This window comes from Peromyscus maniculatus, chromosome 20 (assembly GCF_049852395.1).
Source record: "Peromyscus maniculatus bairdii isolate BWxNUB_F1_BW_parent chromosome 20, HU_Pman_BW_mat_3.1, whole genome shotgun sequence".
Classification (NCBI taxonomy): domain Eukaryota; kingdom Metazoa; phylum Chordata; class Mammalia; order Rodentia; family Cricetidae; genus Peromyscus; species Peromyscus maniculatus.
This window is the reverse complement of record NC_134871.1, coordinates 40,760,467-40,780,535: the sequence shown is the minus strand read 5'-3', so window position 1 is coordinate 40,780,535 and position 20,069 is coordinate 40,760,467. Positions and strand designations below refer to the sequence as shown.

The window sequence follows — 20,069 nt, the reverse complement described above, 5'->3', positions numbered from 1 at the left end:
CTTCACCCCATGCATAACATCATTTCATATAATGATTTATGAATGATGAAAGGCTTGTGGGTTCCTATGGATCTGCCCACCCACAGCTGAGGAAGGTCAAAAAGCTTCCTGAAGACCGTGGTTGCCTAGGGTGCTCACAAATGGCAATGTTGGAGTTCATGATTGAATCTTCCAGGCTCCAAAGTTTGCTCTATAAACACTATGCTTATGATTGACCTCATCACATCTGCAGGTAGAAAATGCTAAATGTACTCAAATAAATGAAAGCTAAGTGGTATGATGAGAGAAAATAAATGCCTTTTTTTTCTAGCTGCTTTTCTCTTTTATTAGTTTACATAATAAGGCAGGCACTAACATCTCTCAATCAAAACTTCACTTCTGCAGGCAAACTGGCAGCCCGCAATTCTGGCCATTGGCTACAAATTCTTGCTTCATGTAATTCAGCCATATTTAATGATATTCTGGGATGACTCACAGAACTCAGGAAGGAGCTGTGTTCATGATGAGAGTCTTATTGTTACAAAGAAAGGACAGCCATGTCTCCCCAAATGAAAACAGGAGGGGAGAGAGGAAGGGATGGAGAGAAATGGAAAGAGAGGAAGAAAGAGAGAGAGGGAGGGAGAGAAACAGAGAGAGACAGAGACATAGAGAGATGGGGAGAGGAGAGAGAGAGAGGGGATATATAGGTTGAAGCTTAGTCAGATATTTGGGTATTCTCAAAACTTTTTTTTTCTCCTGGGGCACCCATCTTTGTTGTCAATCTATAAATTTGAAGAGCTCATCTAAGCCACAGGATTGATGTTTTCTTATGTGGATAAAAGTATGTGAGCCACTGGCCTCACATAGATGTAATCTTTTCACACAGGTCTGATAGTTGTTTCTTTTCCCTTGTCCCAACCCACAGATCACATGGTTTTGTCATGTTCATATCTTCATTTAGCTCATCAACATAAACTATTTGGAAGTTTAACATGAGTCACCTGGTTATCATAAACTATCTGTACACCCCTGAATAAGAAACGTTTTCTGTAACTTAAGAACTTTAAAAAATCTGAAGGTCATCCCCTTCAAAAAGCAGTAATGCAGGACTGCTGAATTGTTTTCATACAATCAGGTATTTAAATAATTTGTAATATTAATTTGTAAACTACAATACAATTTTCTTCTTTTGTTATAGAGCATAATTTGAGTGTTTATCCTAATTTTGATGTCCCACTGACAAGTCCTGCAATAATGGATCTAAAAGGGAAAGAAAAGAATATTATAAATCAAAAATCATCTTTGAGGAAGAACCTTCCATTATCGACCACAAAAGCACCCCAGCTAGGCTCCGATGAGGATGTTATTAGGTGTCCAGAGATGGAAGAGAATGTCTCCACACGGAATCCTGTAGACGTGTGCTCAGAATCTCAGGTGTATTTGACCATTGGTGAATTCCAAAGCAAAGCACTCAAGCCTGAAGATGCATGTTGGACTGGTCCAAGGCCTGATGCTGTGAGAGATTCAGATGTGGACATACGTAGGAGGAGTCCAGGCCCTGAGGATGGGAAGGCCCCAGCATTGACTTACATTGATGTGAAATCTAGCAATAAGAACCACCCTAGAGCTGAGCCCATGCAGGGCTTTAATGTACAGCATGATCAAGGGAGCTCTCAGGACAGCTATGATCCTGTTAAGACTCTGCCAAGCAAAGCTGTAGCAGGAATAAGTCAGAATAATGCCACCTCTTTAAACCAAAAAGCTGCCATTGAATTCAAGACTCTAGAAAGGGGAGCAGACCAGGAGGGAAAGCCCATGCTGCTGAGCCTGAAGCTCACCCCTGCTGAACCTTGTGACCCATTGAATACTGCTCCAATGGAACCTTGGGACACCACATCTTCCCTGCAGGAACATTCAGAAGAGCAGGAAGATCTGTCAGTGCTCTCTGGCATCATCAAGAGGTCAGCCTCTATCATATCTGACTCAGGCATTGAAAGTGAACCAAGTTCTGTTGCCTGGTCTGAGGCCCGAAGCAGGGCCCTGGAGCTACCTAGTGATCGTGAAGTTTTACATCAGGTGATTCGAAGGCATGCCCACCACAGGAACTCTTTAGAGGGTGGCCATACAGAAAGCAACACTAGTCTGCCCAGTGGCATCCAGGCTTCTCTTACCTCTATCAGCTCTTTGCCTTTCGAAGATGAGGAGCGGGAGTTGGCACTTACTATGCTAACCAAGTCTGTCTCTGCACCCCAGATCAGCAGCCCTGAGGATACCACTGAAGGTGCAGACACCATGAAGAGCACGGGAGGATTTTCTGAAGACCTGGACAGTTCTAGCAAGGATACCAGTTCACCTGGACACAGTTCTCATTCTTATGGTGGCTCCAGGGTCCAGGATGTCAGGGCAGGACACTCCCTTGCAGACATAGCTTTAGATTCTGAGAAAGCCCAGGGACCTGGGTACATAGACATCCCCAAAGGTAAAGAGAATCAGTCCTGTCCTCAAGGACCCTGCTATATGGATGACATGGCTGAGAACATACCAAGTGTTGAAACCAAAGGTCTTAACTTAAAAGTACCATGTACTATAGTGCTTGAAAATTCTAGGACCAGATCTTTTCATAGAGCAGCAGATGAAACCACAAAAGGCAGACATAAAGGATTGAGTGGGGGTAAACACATAGTCCCCAACAACAGCATCTTAGACATCAGGGCTGTGTCTCACCACAGGGTGCCTGAAATCAGTAGTGTACCAGCTGTTGAAGCTGTCAACTTGAATTCTACAGGTGTACAAAATGGTTCATCAAGTGTCAATGATACCATGACATTGAATAGAAGACATACTGCCTCTCTGGAGGTCAAACATGAAGCAGGCACTGTGTGCCCCACTGTGACTCACACGATTGCCTCCCAAGTGTCACGAAACCATGAGCTGAAGACAGGAACTTCCATCTCTGGGTCCCACTTGAACTCCGCCGAGGCCTTTACTCTGGACAGCTTAAAGGCAGTGGAGGTCGTTAACTTGTCTGTGTCTTGCACTGCCACATGTCTCCCTTTCTCATCTGTACCCAAGGAGACCCCTGCTAGGGCTGGACACTCTTCTAAACAAAGCCTAGCCCCCATTACTCATCAACCTTTAGGCTCCTTTGGAGTTGTCTCTACCTATTCCAGCAAATTGGAAGAAGAAGTCAGTGAAAGAATGTTCAGGTAAGTTTGTGGGATAGCTCACAGCTCACAGGTCCTTAGTCATTTAGGTTTTCCCAGTTTCATACACACTATTTAAACATGGAGGTATTTATTATTTTTGTTCACTTAAATAATGCAATAGTGTACACATCATGCAATTCAGAATGTCTAAGTAATATAAAGAAGAATTACAAATAAGCCCATCACCCAACATAACAACATGACATAATTTTTACACAGAGATCTTCTATACAGATATTTGTCCCCTAAATATATTCATTTTTAATAAAAACAGGATCATTATGATGCTTCTTAATTATTTTTTCCATTTAAAATATTAGAAATATCTTTCTATATAAGTCCATTTTCATTCAGTATTTTAATGTCTCCATAATAGTCTATTGTATGGATGTACCATGACTTATTAACCAAATTCTTAATGGATAGATATGGAAATTTTGTTCCATTTTTATTGTGATATACCACTCTCTTATGACACTAGTGTAACTTCACCTATTCATATTTTGAAAAAGGTGATTTTAGGACCTTTGTGGGAATAGGACTCCACCATATTTGCCTTCTAAGTTCCCTTTAAGATTGTGGTCCTCTCAAAGCCACTACTCTTTTTTCAGTCCTAGAATATATAGCGTGATCATTGGCTTGTGCTATGTTCATTTTGTACCATCAATTATCAGCTATATATTTTATTGGGTGCATAATAGAAGTATTTTGTCAGAGTGCCTTATACTCATTCTTCTCTTGCCAACTACTAATAGTTATTGATTTTCACATAAAGAAAAAGTCCAGGCGGATAAACATTGATCATTCTGTGTAATAAATAGTACTAAATGCCTGTCCTATGACACTGGTCACCGAATCAAGAAGTCCATCTAGACACTGTCCAAAGCTAGGTCAGAGTCATCTCTGCTCTACCTGCAGGAAACCAAGCAGACAGGAATAGCAACCAAGGCCAGTGCTGGGCAAGTGGGATGCTTTCCGCGTGCTCAGTGGAGCCAAAGGTTTTATCTGGAAGCAATGACTGTATGGAGAGTGAAAAGGGCCAGAAGAAACACTTTAGAGGAGAGAATGTCTTCACCAAGGGGAAGTAGATGAGGATGCTGATGCTAACACTGGAACATCACTAGTTTGAAAATCCACAATTGTACATTAGCTAAGATCTAAAAGTTTACCTGTTTTGTACTGCTCTAGATAAAAACTAGGGCCTTGCCTTTACTGGACAAGAAATCTAAATCAAAATTGTATTTTCATGCTATTGAAATCTAAAATATTTTTAGATAAGGCTGGTGTGACAACACGTGTGGAGAATTTTGCACCATGAAAATGTTTTATGTTCAACTTTAGTAAAACTATTACATGAAAATACCTTACTTTCAGGTAATGTGCTTAGGCCATATAGAAAATAAAACATAATTCTGTGTATAGACGTGGTCCAATCCTCAGGTATCTCAGCATGTACACACACACACACACACACACACACACACACACACACACACATATATATTTACATATATATATATATATATATATATATATATATATATATATATATATCTTAAAGACAGCAACAACAACCCCAACTGAAACCTAAAAATCTTCTAACCCCAAGCATTTCAGATAACTGGCTATTATCAGAAGTGCTAAAACCAAGATTGTAACCATCACAATCTCATTTGTGAATCAGTGTTGTTAACTACCATCTTGTCAAGTAACCACACAAACAACATCTTAGCTGGGTTTAAAAGTCATTTCTGACATCCTGATATTCTGACTATACCAAGGCCCAAAGAAACAGAGCCAAGCCAAGCCAAGCCAAGTAGTTTATGATACTAACTAGAAAATAAAACCAAGACAAAACAAAGAAAAAAATAAAACCCAAAACCTGCATTGCTGTTGGGAATGGTGGAAAATAGTTCTTAAAAAGCAGATGGAGTCTAAACCATGCTGGACTTGTATGAGAGGAAAGGAACTTCCCCTCTTGGGAGATAATTTTAAAAATGGCCATGTCCTGTAACTGCACAGAGTCTTATAAGTCTCATTACCCAGCCTCCTGTTCAATACCAGTCTAAAATAGAAATTTTTAAAATAAAAACTCCTTCTTCAGTTTTCTTGGGGATGTTTTCCTTTCTATCTTATTAAGAACAAAGCTTTGCTCGCCAGCAATTCCCCTAAGGTTTCATTCAGCATTTGATGTTCAGAAGATAATTTGTTTGTGAATACACAGCACTCCTACCTATCAGCCCAAATCATTCCCTGCTCAACATGGAATACACAGCATGGCTTGTGATTAATTGGTATATTCTCCAGTTTTTATCAGGCCAAAGAAAAGTTTAAAAAAGAACTGAAGATTGAAGGATTTCTGTACAGTGACTTATCCGTACTAGCTTCTGATATACCGTATTTCCCACCAGAGGAAGAGGAGGAAAACTTGGAAGATGGGATTCACCTGGTGGTCTGTGTCCATGGCCTGGATGGTAAGTTCTAAGGATGTTTCCTCCTCAGATTACTATCCTACATTCATTTTATGTCTATGAAGTAATTTAGATCAGGTATTCATTCTAAAAAGCAACCAAACAGCAACCAGAAAAACATTGCTTTCAAAGGAAATGGAGTGGCCCAGGATACTTACATATATCATACGTATACACTCACATGCACACACACACACACACACACACACACACACACACACACACACACAATTAATTAGTTAATTCATTGACATGAATTTTACCAATCAATGGAAGGAAGGAAGGAAGGAAGGAAGGAAGGAAGGAAGGAAGGAAGGAAGGAAGGAAGGAAGGAAGGAAGGGTATAATCAATGGAATGGGTGTTCTGAATAAAAGAGAGAAAGAGAGACTGGAGTAAATGAATGAAGAAGTGAATGTACTGTTAGAATGAATACCTCAATGAAATGCCGGAATTAATGGAATTTATGAATCAATAGGATGGTTCTAGAGGAAGAGAAGGAAAAGGAATACAGGATGCATTTTAATGAGCCTAGGTTAGTGATCGCAACTATTTTCTGTTGTCTATTTTGTTCATCTCTCACTTAACAGAACCTTTTGTATACTAGACACCACCGTGTTCTAGGATTTATAAAGATAAGAATGACCTTGACATTCATTAGCTCGTTGTCATTAAAGGGTGATTCCTACCTCTCATTTTGAAAATTCTAAAATTCTTTGCAAAATGCGAAATCTGGGTGCCCAAAGAAATGGCTCAATGGTTAAGAGCACTTGCTGCTCTTCCAGAGGACCTGAGTTTGGTTCTCAGCACCTATGATGAATGGGTCATGAGAACCTGTAACTCTAGCACCAAGGTATCAAATGCCTTTTTCCAAATCTGAGACTACCTGGGTACCTGTGTCAATCACTCACCTAGATATACACATAAATAAAAATAAATCTTTAAAGTAAGAACTCTGGTTATGCAATAGGGTTTACATCTGTTACCTTGTGCATATTGAAACAGAATTGTGTGACAGAGGTAGAGATGATTTGCTAGTATTGTACTGACTCGGAGAGCTGAGCTACCCATGATAGCATCCCTTGGGCCACAGGTCAAAAGAAAAACAAGTGATCACAAAGACAGCTTTCATAATATTACTTCTGTAGTTCAAGGTGCACATGTATAACCTCTTCAGAGTGTTATAGAATCTGTTTATTCAAATCTTCCTACTAGCATATTTATATTAAGAACGAGTACATTAAGACAAGTTATGAATATTTACACAGGCTCTCTATTGTGCCTAAAAGTCCAAAGCATATTTTGTTGTAAATGTTCTCAGTCTAGCACATTATTAACTAAAACTGTTCTAGGAAGCTTTAGGTTCCAGAAACTTTTTACTCCTAGTGTCTTGAGGAAAGAAGGATATATTTTTCCTAAAGTCTTTGTGTTTAATATAAATAGTATCAACTTTTTAAAAGACCACTCCTAAAATATCATTAGGGAAATTTAGGCTATAACATGAGTGAATCCAAAGAATATTTATTTATTGACATAAATAGAGTGATAAAATTTAACTTCCCAAGAGGAAATATGTGTCTCCCCTAAAAAAACACAAGCTTCCAATGATCTTGAGCTTACAGGTTTGATCATATGCTATAACAGCCTACAGGATGGTTATCATCTGGGAATATCCACATAAGGTTTGTCTCAAATCTTAAATTCTTCCAAATATAATGTGTTTTTTTAATACACCTTTAAGTCTTTGGGGAAATTTATAAAGAGTGATAAAAAAATCAGTTGTAATTTCACTTACAGTACAGAAGTTCTCCAAAACCATAACCTGCAGGGTTGATTCACATGGAAAAGCATACTACCAAAATATCGAAACAGGTTGCATGTCTTTTTCAACTCTATGGGGACCCAGAAGAGGAACAAGCCATATATTAATGTAGATATAGTAGAATGCCCATGGCCAGAATAAAATGTATGCCTAATTTATTCTGATATAACAAATCCACTTTCCATGTGACTTTTTATGCCAACAACATATTCTGTGTGCTGTTTGTGTTTCTCATACTAGTTACTTCCTGGAATTACAAACCTTTCATTCCTTGGCCCTATCAAGTACCCTATCAGCTACTCTTGGACACTTGCAAGCTTATTAATCCATTATCCATAGGCTTAGGGATAATTCTTCTATTTATACAACTGAACTGTAGTTGATAATTTAATCTCTTCCCAGTTATCTACAATTGGTAGGCAAGTGATTTAAGAGGTGACTGCCCACCGTGCCATCTCAGCCACTAGGCAGCCCTTTCAAAAAGCTATTGAGAGAATGGTGTTCTGGCAAAGAAAGAGAACTAGTGTGACAGGTCAAGGAAGAATTTCATTAGAGAATGGCCATTTAAAAGAGCCCCTTCTCTGTGTGTGTGCATGGGCTAGGGCAGCAAAAGAGGAAGATGGGCTTTAAAATAAAGAGAAAATCCAATTGTAATGTGAGAAATGGTGAGAAAGAAATCCCGTGTGACATATTATGATTAATTATAGGTCTGGGGTTATCTGTCATTTTCAGGGAACAGTGCAGACCTACGGCTGGTGAAGACTTTCATAGAACTGGGGCTCCCCGGTGGAAAACTGGACTTCCTAATGTCTGAAAAGAATCAGGTATGATGCCAGAGATGTTGGGTTGAGAGAACATCGAATTTGAAGGAGTCTCCTAAAAACACCAAGATGATATGTATACACGTGAAGTGAAGGGGGCATCTTCAAGGAGAATATCCAAGTGCTTGGGTAGTTTGGAGAGAAAAAGAAACTTACTGTATTGCTTTGGGAGTCTAAGGGAAAAAATATGAAATGATGATAGGAGTTAGCATATATCAGGTGATCAGAGCCTTTTGCCTTAATTGGACATCAGGAGCATGACGGCTTAGGTTACCAACTATGTGGGCATCCATGTAGTCACACTAGGGACAGAGCATTGTCACCCACAGCTCTGCAACCTACAAAGTCAGGTCACTTTGGTTTTACAGTCAGACATGGTACCCTGAGGCTGTGGCTGTTAATCTATGAACAAGTGATTGGGATGTTCAGAGAGTGAGGGAAATGACTCGTAAGCATCCTTTGGGGTAATAGAGTTGTTAATAAGCAAGAGGTCTCATGATTAGTCAAAGTGGTAGTTATACAGAGAACCATCTGACATCAGAGTTGAGACGTCAGGCTAGTGAGGTGAGTCGGAGTAAAGATGTTCACTGCCAAGCCTAAATAGCCTGACTTCAATCCCTGAGGCCAACATACTAGAAAGTAAGAACCAACCCTCCCAAGTTGTCCCTTGACCTCCACACACACATAAATTAATAAATGATCAAAAGCTGAAAAGATCCTGCTTACCCCTCAACTGCTAGTGCTTAATTTCTTTGCCTGTTTTAGACACTATGTTCCAGGGCACATGACAGGCAGTAAAGAGTACTATGTGATGGAGGAAGAGTTAGGAGAACCATCATCCAAGGCCCACTATTTTCATGGTACCTGTCCCATTTTCCTATTACACCTTCAAAGCAGCTCTATTGCTTACCAATAGCACTGATTATTTACAGCACAGAGCATACAGCCTAGGGCTTCTGCAGAGAATCCTCCTTCTGACCCGAAGAACTACCACACAAAATTCCAGATCTTTTATGTCCTGAGGGATGTGTTTCATATGTGGCCATTTCCTGAGGGAGATGGTCCCAGGACATTTAGAGAAGGCAGTAGAATAATGACTGATCAATGTTCCTTGACCTTGTGTTGACTTTGCCCTAGTGAAGTTTTCTCTTCAGGGACAATGGATGTGGTTAATAGCAGAGGTAGAGCCAGGAATCCAACCTTCATTGTGTGTCCCTCCATGTACTCTGGGATATGTTCTAGGACATCTGGGTTCCACATGGATTCCTCAAGCTTGTTTGATCCAGATCTCTGTGCAAGTCACTGAACTGGAGAGATCTGTCTCAATACTGATTAAGTTCTACTGTGTTATTTCACTGCTTAAATATTGTAAGTCTTATAAAGAGTTCAGAATGCAACAGTTGTTTCAAAGTACTCTGACTGTGGAGTTCCCAGTATTATTTTTGTACCTTGCTGTGGTTTTGAGAGCATTTTTCATCATAGTGAGTGAAGTCTTCATTATAGTAATAATTGTAAAATAATGAATATATAAAACAGTAATTTCAGAAGGAGCAAAGAGGCTTTTGGGGACTAGAAGGTCATAATAATAGCAGCACCAATCTTAGGTGTGTTAACAATATTTTAGAGAGTCTTTAGCATATGAGAAGAAACACATTGCATTCTCCACTTTTAAAGGCCAAGGAGATGCAGGTTCAGGCTGCAGAAGCCACAGAACCCAGACACAGCCTCAGGGGAAGCAGAGTTACAGATAAGATTGTATTTCATGAAGCCTAGCAAAAGCACCACTGTGCTTTGTCTCTTTCATGCTGCAGGCTTCATGGAGAGATGGGTGACCATGTACTTCAGGTCACTCACCTCTTTGCTTCTCCTTTTTTCAGGTTTACTTGCTTCTTCACCACTGAAATGAATATTTGTTAGAGTTTTTGGCTGGAGGTTCAGGCATCCCAAGATGCTGTTGCTCCTGCACTGTTTATGAAGGATGTTTTTGCTTATAGATATTAACCCTAAATACATGTCTGTGTTGCTCCCAATCATATTCCTAAAATTTTATTATATAAATCAATCTATTATGTCTTCAGGAACTTAGACATGCATGGGATTTCCCCTTACTCCTTTTGTGCCCCTTTATCATTTGGTCACCCTTCATAAGACATGAATGGCTTCCAAATCTTTCAAAGATGATGTCTGTGCGTGAACTTATAGACTAACCTGAAGGCAATGCTGGGTGAAAAGCAATGACTTTAGAGTTTGCCTGGCTTTCTTTCTATTGCTGTGATAAACACCATAACCAAATGTAATTTGGGGAGGAAAGGGTTTATTTCCCTTGCAATTCCCCATCACAGTCCATCATTGAGGGGAGAAGGGGTAAGAACTCAAGGCAGGAAGCAGGAAACTTGGAAGAACAGTGCGGCTCCTCATACCTTGCTTAGCCTGCTTTCTTATTATGTCCTAATTATATATACTCAGGGATAGCACAGCCCACAGTTAGCTGGGCCCTCCCACATCAGTTGTCAGTTAAGAAAATGCACTATAGGCTTTGCCAACAGGTCAGTCTGCGGAAGCGTTTTCTCAATGAGATTCACTCCTCCCAGATCTCTCTATCTTGTGTTAAGATGATAAAAACCAACCAGCGTAATGTTGTGCCCAGATTGTAACCCCCAGAGAGACCACCAAGGACGAGCATACCAGAATGCGAAAGCAAGGTTTACTTCTGCTGCAAGTCATGACAGGGAACTCATCTCAAGCCATCTCAAGTGAGGCAGGGAAGAGTTACTCTTTCTTGAGGAAGTTAGTATTTATAGGCAAAACCCACAAAATTCCTTAGAGGGGTTAGTATGGGTCCATCCTTGATTGGTCCAGTTTTTCCAGGGCCTGGACTTTATCTTATTCTAGCTTATCTGTTTGCCTTGTCAGGAGTTTTACAACTCATCTCTGGGGTCTGGTCATGTTATCTCTGGAGAGGGGCATCTTGTGGTTAATTTGTTACCATCAGACATCCTGACTTTGTTCTTTTGAGTTCCTGGGGCTGGTGCCATCATTTCTGGGGACTTGAAACTGGCCTGGGTCTATCAATATTGAGATATTTTTGTCTAAGGCCCCCTTTTTGAGACAATAGAGTGAGGGTCTTCTTGTGCCTAGATCGCATCCCCAAAGCTGCCACTGGAGACTTTAGGTACAGAATGCAAAAGTAAGGTGTATTCTAAGTTGATAAGCCTCCAGGGAGGCTCTTCCAAATCTCTCACTCACAGCAGGAAGGTTGGAAGGAGTGCTCCCCTTTCTTTGTGAGGCTAGTTCTTAAAGGCACAGACCATATAATTTATTTTAACCCACCTCCCTTTTTTTAGTCTTTTGGTTGAATATCCTGACTCTGTGTTTTCCAAAGTCCCTGTAGCAGATACAGCCACCTAGGGAAAAGGAGTCTAAGTTTTTATCTATACTTAGGAATCCTGGTTTAAGCTTCTCTTTGTCTGTAGGGGATAGAGTGGGGGGGTTTACTGAGGTATCACATGTAAGAGTCAAGCATGTCTTGGTGTGAATCTGGCTCACACAAAGTGAGCAAGTGGTCTCCTTTCATAGGGCCCTGCTTCTTCCACTGCAGACACAGTGATTTCATGTTGAGACAGCAGGTACCACATTCCAAGAACATATATATACTCAGATCTTTCACCTTATCCCCCTAACTGAAGATCCTTTAGCAGATGCCCAGTTTCTTCATTAGAGCCCCAGTGGATCTTTGTCTTGAAGTTACATCTCAAACTAGAACCCTGACAAGATGCTTACACAGCTTTCCATGTCATGCTGTTTAAGGAAAGAGGATTTCTAATATAGAGGCCATAACTTCTCCCAACACCTTTCCCCTTTCCTTTTTTCCAGATGGACACATTTGCAGATTTTGATACCATGACAGATCGATTGTTGGATGAGATCATTCAACACATCCAGTTGTACAACCTCTCCATATCCCGAATTAGGTAAAAGGAAACCACAGGTAGCTAATGCTGAGGGAAGATGGGTGACATGTTTTTGAGTGTTTACTATATATTAATCTTTAGATGCTTTTTTAAAGCCACTGTGATAACTGACTTTTGGGCTCTTAATGAATCTGATTACTTTCAGGTAGGAGCAAATGAGTGAGTGAGTAGCAAGTCTAGCTTCTCACCCATATATCTTTCATAATATGGACATTACGAATACATATTTTGCTGCTGAGAATTAAGAGTCTTAAAATTAATATAACTATCTCTACATTTGAATTCATGTTGGAATTTTCAAAAGTTTAGGAACTGCCATGTACTGAGTGTGCAACTTTTTGCACACTTTTCAAATCCTTAAGCCTCCACTTTGTTATGTCTTAATTGGACTATCAGGAAGTGGATGTGCTAGAACCCTGACTAATGAGAGGGTTTCAGCCAGTGCCAGTTGTATCCTCAAAATATGACAACAATTTGGTCTAAATATTTAGATAACTCAGACTGAAGGAAGCAGCTTGTCTGCTTTAACATATACATACATGAACCTAAGACTAAGATCATGGTGTCAGTTATTCTTTTTAGTCTCCAGGGATATGAGATCATGTATTTATCCCACAATTAAGGATTTGTGCGATAATGACAGGACACAGTTCAGGCAATCCAATTGTGTAGGCTAACATCTGTAGCGTTATTTTGCTGGTTTTATGTATGTTGTGAGAAGAGGTAAGATGGCACACCTGTCATATTATAGGGTTTGATAAATGATTAATTGAAATCTGAATGGCATATTGGATTCATGGGTCAGAGGAAGCAGGAAGTTTGGACAGAGCATGGAGGAGAATGGCCAGTCAGTGTAAGTGAGAGCAGACAGCTCAGCAGGTGTGGAGAGAAATGGGGGGATGAGTGGAGTCAGAGCAGTTGTCAGAGCTGAGATGATGAATGGCCTCGTGGGAAAGGCTAAGACTGGGATTTTATCTTGTAAATGACCAAGAGAGCACAGTGCTTAGATACATGGATTTCAGAAAGGACTCCATGCTGTCCCCAGATGGGCTGAGAGGAGGCCTGAGGACCAGACCCTCAGGGGGACTGCTCTAATAATGGAGATACAAGGTAAACACTACAATTCTCCTGCACCTCAGTGTATTTGCCTAGAGCTTCCATTCACAAAAACTGGATGAAAATGAATCTGTAGTGGCCATTTGTTATGTCAGGTCCTCTGTACCTGGGGGAAGAGGCTAAGACCTTGGTGCTTCTCACTCTAACCCATCCCTGCACAGCAGTTCTCTGCCATCACTCACATGTATCATTCCTGTCTCTAAACAGCTTCATTGGCCATTCCCTTGGTAACATTATCATCAGATCGGTCCTCACAAGGCCCCGGTTCCGGTATTACCTCAACAAACTCCACACATTCCTGTCACTGTCTGGGCCTCACTTGGGGACTCTGTACAACAACAGCACCCTGGTTAGTACAGGTAAGACTTTGTCACCCTCATTATCCTTCAGAGTTCATCAGAGGTGTCAGGAAGTTGCAACTAGAGACAGAAGTTACTGATGGAATCTTAGGGCTTTCCCTAATGTGGGATGGTGGGTGGATTTAGTATGAGAGTGTGGGTATATATACACAATGGAGTTTTAGTCAACTACAAAGGAAAGTGAAATTTGTAGAAATACTAGAGAAAATTGAAAAACAGCACATTAAGCTAATATCCAGACAAATACTGTATGTTTGCTCTCATGCGTGGAGCCTATCTTCTCATTGTTAAATTTGACTAAGGCCTCTCACCTTGCAATATTCGTTTACTTTCTGTGAAACGGAGATTATGTGTACCTAATGCATGTTTGCATATGTGTATACATGTTTACAGTATACATATATATACAATACACATATATATAATATATATAATGTGTATAATCATATCACATATGTTATGTATGTGTTTAAAAATTCATGAAATATGTGTGTGCATTCATATTTATATTTCAGTATCTATTGCTGATTGGTTCTGGGACCCTCACAGATACCAAAAGCTGAAAATTCTTAAGTATCTCCTGTAAATTCTCATTGTTTTTAAATGTAACCTAGACAATCCTTCCTCATACTTTATATCATCTCCAGACTGATTTTACTTCCTAACAAAATGCAAATACTATGCAAAAAATGATACACAGTATTGTCTATGGATAATGTCCAGAAAAATGTCCAGGAGACAAAACTATTGCAAAAAGACTTTTAAGTCTTGGTGTGTTGACTCTGCAGATGTGGAACTCACCTGCACCAAGATCTGACATGTGTGGGTGTGCACATGCATATATGCATTCATGGTTGTGTAAGTGGGTGAATGCACACTGAGGATTCAAAAGGAAAATTATGAAGCAGACTTGCTATCATCTATTCTAGGTCATAAATAACTGAATTCTGTACTGCCTGCTTGCCTTTTGTTTTGAGGCCCTCACAACTTCAATGGTATTGTAAGAGACTTTGGGGGTATAGAGGGGAAAGAAGCAAGGCCTAAGCTGGGGGTGTATCTCATGTTACTGTGCTAGCCTAGTATTCCCAAGACCCTGGGTTTGATCCCCAGTAGCCCAGAAAAGGATGATGAAGGAAGAAAACAAGGAAATGGAAGGAAGAGGAGGAGGAGAGAGGAAAAGAGGAAGCAGAGGAAGGGGTAGGAATTGGGAAGGAGGAGGAGAGAGGCTTGATGTAACATGAGCAGGATTTCTAAGGCAGCAGGTTCTAGGAAGGTTTTCTAGTGTATGTAATGGCCTGGAAGGCTGGGTTAATCAGCAAACTGAAGGAAATTCTCAGGGATAAAACCACAGCTCTCCATAGGGCAAGATGGATAGAGTGCCTGACTACAGCCAGATGATGAAGGCCCTTACATAATGCAGCAAGATGCTAGACACATGTGCAGATCACATAGACATTGCTAATGGTTTTAGCAAATGGTTTTATATTCAGAAACACACACAAGATATTTGTCCATATACAGTAATGATTAGTGTTAGTTAAATCATATCTCTTAACAATGGAATGTGTTTCATTAATTGTTTGAGAATGTTATACATGTATACAATGTATTTTGACCATATTCACCTTCTACTCCTCGAGATCCAACCCCTCACATCCTATAGAATGGGAGACAAATATTTCTTAGCTATACATCTGGCAAGAGGATTGGTGTCTAGAACATACAAAGACCTAAAAACCCTAAACCCCAAGAAAACAAGCAACCCAATTTAAAAACCAAAATAGCTTTCAAAGTGAGCAGAGAGAACTCAAAAAGTGAAACAGGGCTGTGTATTTCCTGATTGGCTAGAACCTTTATGTGGCATTGTGGTCAACTCTAATGAACTCTCTCTCCATGCTAATCCTTCAGTTTTCCCCATATTTCCCAATAACTATGCAACTTTCTTCACGGTGTGACTCAGACTCATGATTATTTGCTCCAGTTTTTTAAGGATGGTCCTTGTGCTCATGGCCTATTTGGGTACTTTTATACATAACAAATATAATGTCTTTTCTTTGGAACAAACCCAAAGCCATCTTTGGACAAAGATAAATTAATTTAGCTACTTTCTCCCTCATAATTGTAAACTTGAAATATAAAAAGTTTTAAAAAGGTATATTACCAAACTCATCCAACCTAGAATATCTAAAGTAATTAATTCCATGTGCTTCATATTATGTTTTATTCTGCATATGTGGACATCTACACATCAACCACTGTGATATATGTTTCTCTCTCTAATATATATATATATATATTTATATACTGTTTTCATATCCTTATTCCTTTGTTGTTGATACATAATATACACTTTTAAGCGTCTGCATAAACACTGAATTGGATCTGTAAGAAATATATATTCTAGTTTTCCAGTCTGTAGACTTTTATTGGGTGTTCTTTCCTTTGGCTTCCTCTACTGAAAGAGAACAAGTGAATATCAGAGTATGCCTGGTTTCATGGACTTAGAAGCCTATTGCTGTGTAATTTTGTAGGACAGTTTATATACTCCTGCTACCAACAATAAGAATGTAAATTTGGGGGCTGGGGACATGAGTCATTGGATAAGAACACTGGCTGCACAAGTGTGAGGACTTGGGTTCAAATCTCTAGAATGCTTATAAAATCTGGGTGTGTCCATGCATCCATGCATAGCTGTAACACTAATGCTGTGGGGAAAGCAGATAGAGATGGGAAGGTTTCTGGGGCTTGCTGCTGCCAGCCTTCCTCCATGTTCAAAGAAAGACTCTGTCTCAGGGGAATAAAATAGTTTGTGATAAATCAGGCACCTGATATTCATCAGATACATGATATTCTCCTCCGATCTCTATGTGCACACTCAAATATAATACACACACACCAAAATAAAAATATAGATATACAAACTTAATTATTTTAAACTTAATTAATAGCAAGTCCCATTGCTATTGTAGCATGAATCTTAAAAGGTCTTATTAATAAAAACAAACCCGGAGCCAGGTATTGGGGTGAATGCTGAAAGATCAGAGAAACAGAACAAGCCACAGCCAACCTCACCTTGCCAACTTCTCAGCTGATCCTGTTTCCTCAAACTGGAAGCCTCTGAGTCCTCACCTGAATGGATCTCAGCTGAACTGCTGCCAAAAGCCTAAAAGCTTAACAGGACTCTAGTTCCTTGTTCTCACGCTTTATATACCTTTCTGCTTCCTACCATCACTTCCTGGGATAAAAGGCGTATGTCACCATGCCTGGCTGTTTCCAGGGTGGCTTTGAACTCACAGAGATCCAAACGGATTTCTGCCTCCTGAATGCTAGGATTAAAGGAGTGTGCTGCCACTGCCTAACCTCTATGTTTAATATAGTGGCTATTCTGTTCCCTGACCCCCAGATAAGCTTATTGGGGTGCACAATATATTAGCCAAACTCTATTTTAAGCTAACTCAAAATATCTTTTCTTCTTTCTTTCTTTCTTTCTTTCTTTCTTTCTTTCTTTCTTTCTTTCTTTCTTTCTTTCTTTCTTTCTTTCTTTCTTTCTTTCTTCTCTCTCTCTCTCTCTCTCTCTCTCTCTCTCTCTCTCTCTCTCTCTTTCTTTCTTTCTTTTTTTTTTTTTTTGATTTTTCGAGACAGGGTTTCTTTGCGCCTTTCCTGGAACTCACTTGGTAGCCCAGCCTGGCATTGAACTCACAGAGATCCGCCTGGCTCTGCCTCCCAAGTGCTGGGATTAAAGGTGTGCGGCACCACCACCCGGCTCTCTTTCTTTTAATATATTTTATGTATCAGTGCTCTATCTGCATATATGCATGCACCGAAAATATCTTCTTTGGCTTTGTTTCGCTTTTCTTTTTTAATCTTCCTTTTCCTTTTCTCTTCCTAGGCTTGTGGCTCATGCAGAAACTGAAGAAATCTGGCTCCCTTTTGCAGCTGACCTTCAGGGATAACGCTGATTTGCGCAAATGTTTCCTTTATCAACTTAGCCAAAAAACAGGTGTGTGGCTTGCTAGGCATCTGAGGTTGAGATTTTAAGCAGATTCACTTTGATACTGTGTTCATTTGCTTCTATGAGGTATGCTGAGACTTCCAGCAGCATCTCTTCAACATGCTGAGAAGCCAAAAGTTACCCAGCATGTCAGCCGGTCTCAGCCTGTCCCCTGTGTAGCATAGCAGCCATGGTGTGTGTAGGTTCAATATAGTACACAGAAGCTTTGGCTTCTACTTCCGGTCAATCATGTAGTGCACTGTATTGGCAGGTCCAGGACTGTATCCTGCCCTCACCTTGTATGTATAGATCCTCTTCACTTGGTGTAGACCCATCCTGAAAAAGAGTGAGTAGAGCATTGTCTGTGTTCCCACATGAGCTTCCTTTTATATTTTCCCTCACCCTGTGGTGATGATATAAAGAGCAGTGTGAAAACCCAGCCCAGTTCATAGAGACTATGGCAGAGGAAAGTGTCAATAATGGACCAGTTGTCTATGTCCAGGAAGGGAGCACTTGTTGATACCCTGTATTCAGTTCATTTACAAGCTCACACTATTCCTTTTGTACTTGTGTCTCCCCCACCCCTAGAGGATTATTCAGTTACATATTGTGGGGAGAAAGAGAGGTGGGATTGGGCATACGAAGATGCTGAATTGCAATGAGTTCAACACAGAAGTCAAAGCTTGTTTCAGCTGTGGAGTGGTCAAGAGCTGGAGTGCTGTTACAGTTCTGTACTGAAGCAGATTTTGGGGTCACCTTTGTCCATCCTGTGCCCATATCAGCCAGCCATTGCCCTGGGTGCTGCTCCAGTGTGTGATGCTCAGCTGTGATCTTGGATATGGATGTGAGGGCCTACAGAGAGGGTCAACAAGGGCAGTCAGCCACCATCTTGTTTGGCTATAGATAGGAGAAGAAGAAGAGCTCCATCTTGAGGTGAGGGTTGAGTGCAATGTGCTGTGCACTGTTCCCAGATGTCCATGATGAGTGCTGTGCTGACTTTTGGGTTGGAAGATATTCCATTCTCCCTGTGGGGAACAATGCAGGAAGGCAATGCTGGAGCTGGGTGAGGCTGGAGGAGGCAAGCTTGGTGGAGGCGAGGCTGGAGGAGGCGAGGCAAAAGGCTTTCCTACTTCAGGTGACAGAGCAGGAGAGGCTTAGGATTAAAGATCCAGGAAGAATGAGAAAGAGAAAACCATCTTCCCTATGGGCTCCCTAATTTCCTGCCTCACAGAGACATGTTTTGTTCTCATAGCTAGATACCTTTTTGCATTTTCCTCAGTGCTCACAGTGAGTCTCCATGGCTTCTATACTCCTGGGGTCAAGGACTTTTATGTCCAAAACCACAATAAAAAGCTTTAACATACCGAGTTCCTTGCTCAACTTCTCACAGGGGCCTGCTCTGCCTCCTCCTGAGCCGTATGTGGTGGTACTCAGAACATCAGCTCTGTCCAGGGGTGCAGCCCAGTGTCTGGTGTCCCCTCACTGCCACTCTCTGGGGAAGACTTCAAACTGTGTACAACCCAGAGCGGGTGTCAGAGTAAAGCACCTCGATAGAAAGTATTCACCTGCCTTCTTGTTACAGGGCTGCAGTATTTTAAAAACGTTGTTCTGGTTGCTTCTCCCCAAGACCGCTACGTGCCATTTCATTCAGCCAGGATCGAAATGTGTAAAACGGCCCTCAAAGACAGACACACAGGTAAGCTACATTTCCTTTTGACAGGGACTTTCTAATTTTCAAAGTGAAAGTAAATTTATGAAATCTTGAGAATATTTGTTGATAACAGCTGGGCTCAGACTCCAGGTAGCCTGTACCGCTGCGCTGAGTCTAGAATGGAATCATGGGCTACGCACACTGTCTCGGTGTACACACATTCCTGTTAACAGTCTGGGTATTTCATTCATGTGATGTGAACAGCCATTTGCTTGTCAGATGCCAGGAAAACTGGTGAGCTCCGTTTGTGTGTTGTTCGTGGAAAAGAGAAGGATAGATACAGACATGGGAGATGGACTCTGCCCTCGAAGGACTTTATTGTCTAGTTAGAGCACCAGAGAAGCAAAGGTGTTGAGAGCAAAGTACAATGGATAAAGAGAGGAAGTAGTGTGTAACACATTCAATTTTTACCGGTGGGAAATGAGAGAGAGTGGAGACTACTGGGGTTCCATAGAAAAGTCAACTGATTAGTGTGTCCGGAGTTTTCTAGGCAACCAGGACCAGGAGATGGGCTAGCATTCCTTGTTCCCTTGGTTGATTAGTTTATATCTACAAATATTTTTTACTGTTTCAAAAGTAAGTGCTTTTTGTTATATTCTGACTTTTTTATATTCTGATTTTTTA

At 40.6% G+C, this 20,069-nt stretch overlaps 1 protein-coding gene across 2 annotated transcripts in view; it reads left to right on the top strand.

Annotated features, from left to right (window-relative positions):
- Fam135b (family with sequence similarity 135 member B) overlaps positions 1-20,069 on the top strand; it is a 284,289-nt gene that overhangs the window by 257,525 nt on the left and 6,695 nt on the right. For both annotated transcript variants that reach the window (XM_042264605.2, XM_042264606.2), the window contains exons 13-19: positions 1,178-3,185; positions 5,493-5,659; positions 8,209-8,300; positions 12,171-12,268; positions 13,592-13,743; positions 17,633-17,743; positions 19,317-19,430. In XM_042264605.2, coding sequence (XP_042120539.1) covers positions 1,178-3,185; positions 5,493-5,659; positions 8,209-8,300; positions 12,171-12,268; positions 13,592-13,743; positions 17,633-17,743; positions 19,317-19,430 — 2,742 coding nt within the window. The remainder of the gene's footprint in view (positions 1-1,177; positions 3,186-5,492; positions 5,660-8,208; positions 8,301-12,170; positions 12,269-13,591; positions 13,744-17,632; positions 17,744-19,316; positions 19,431-20,069) is intronic.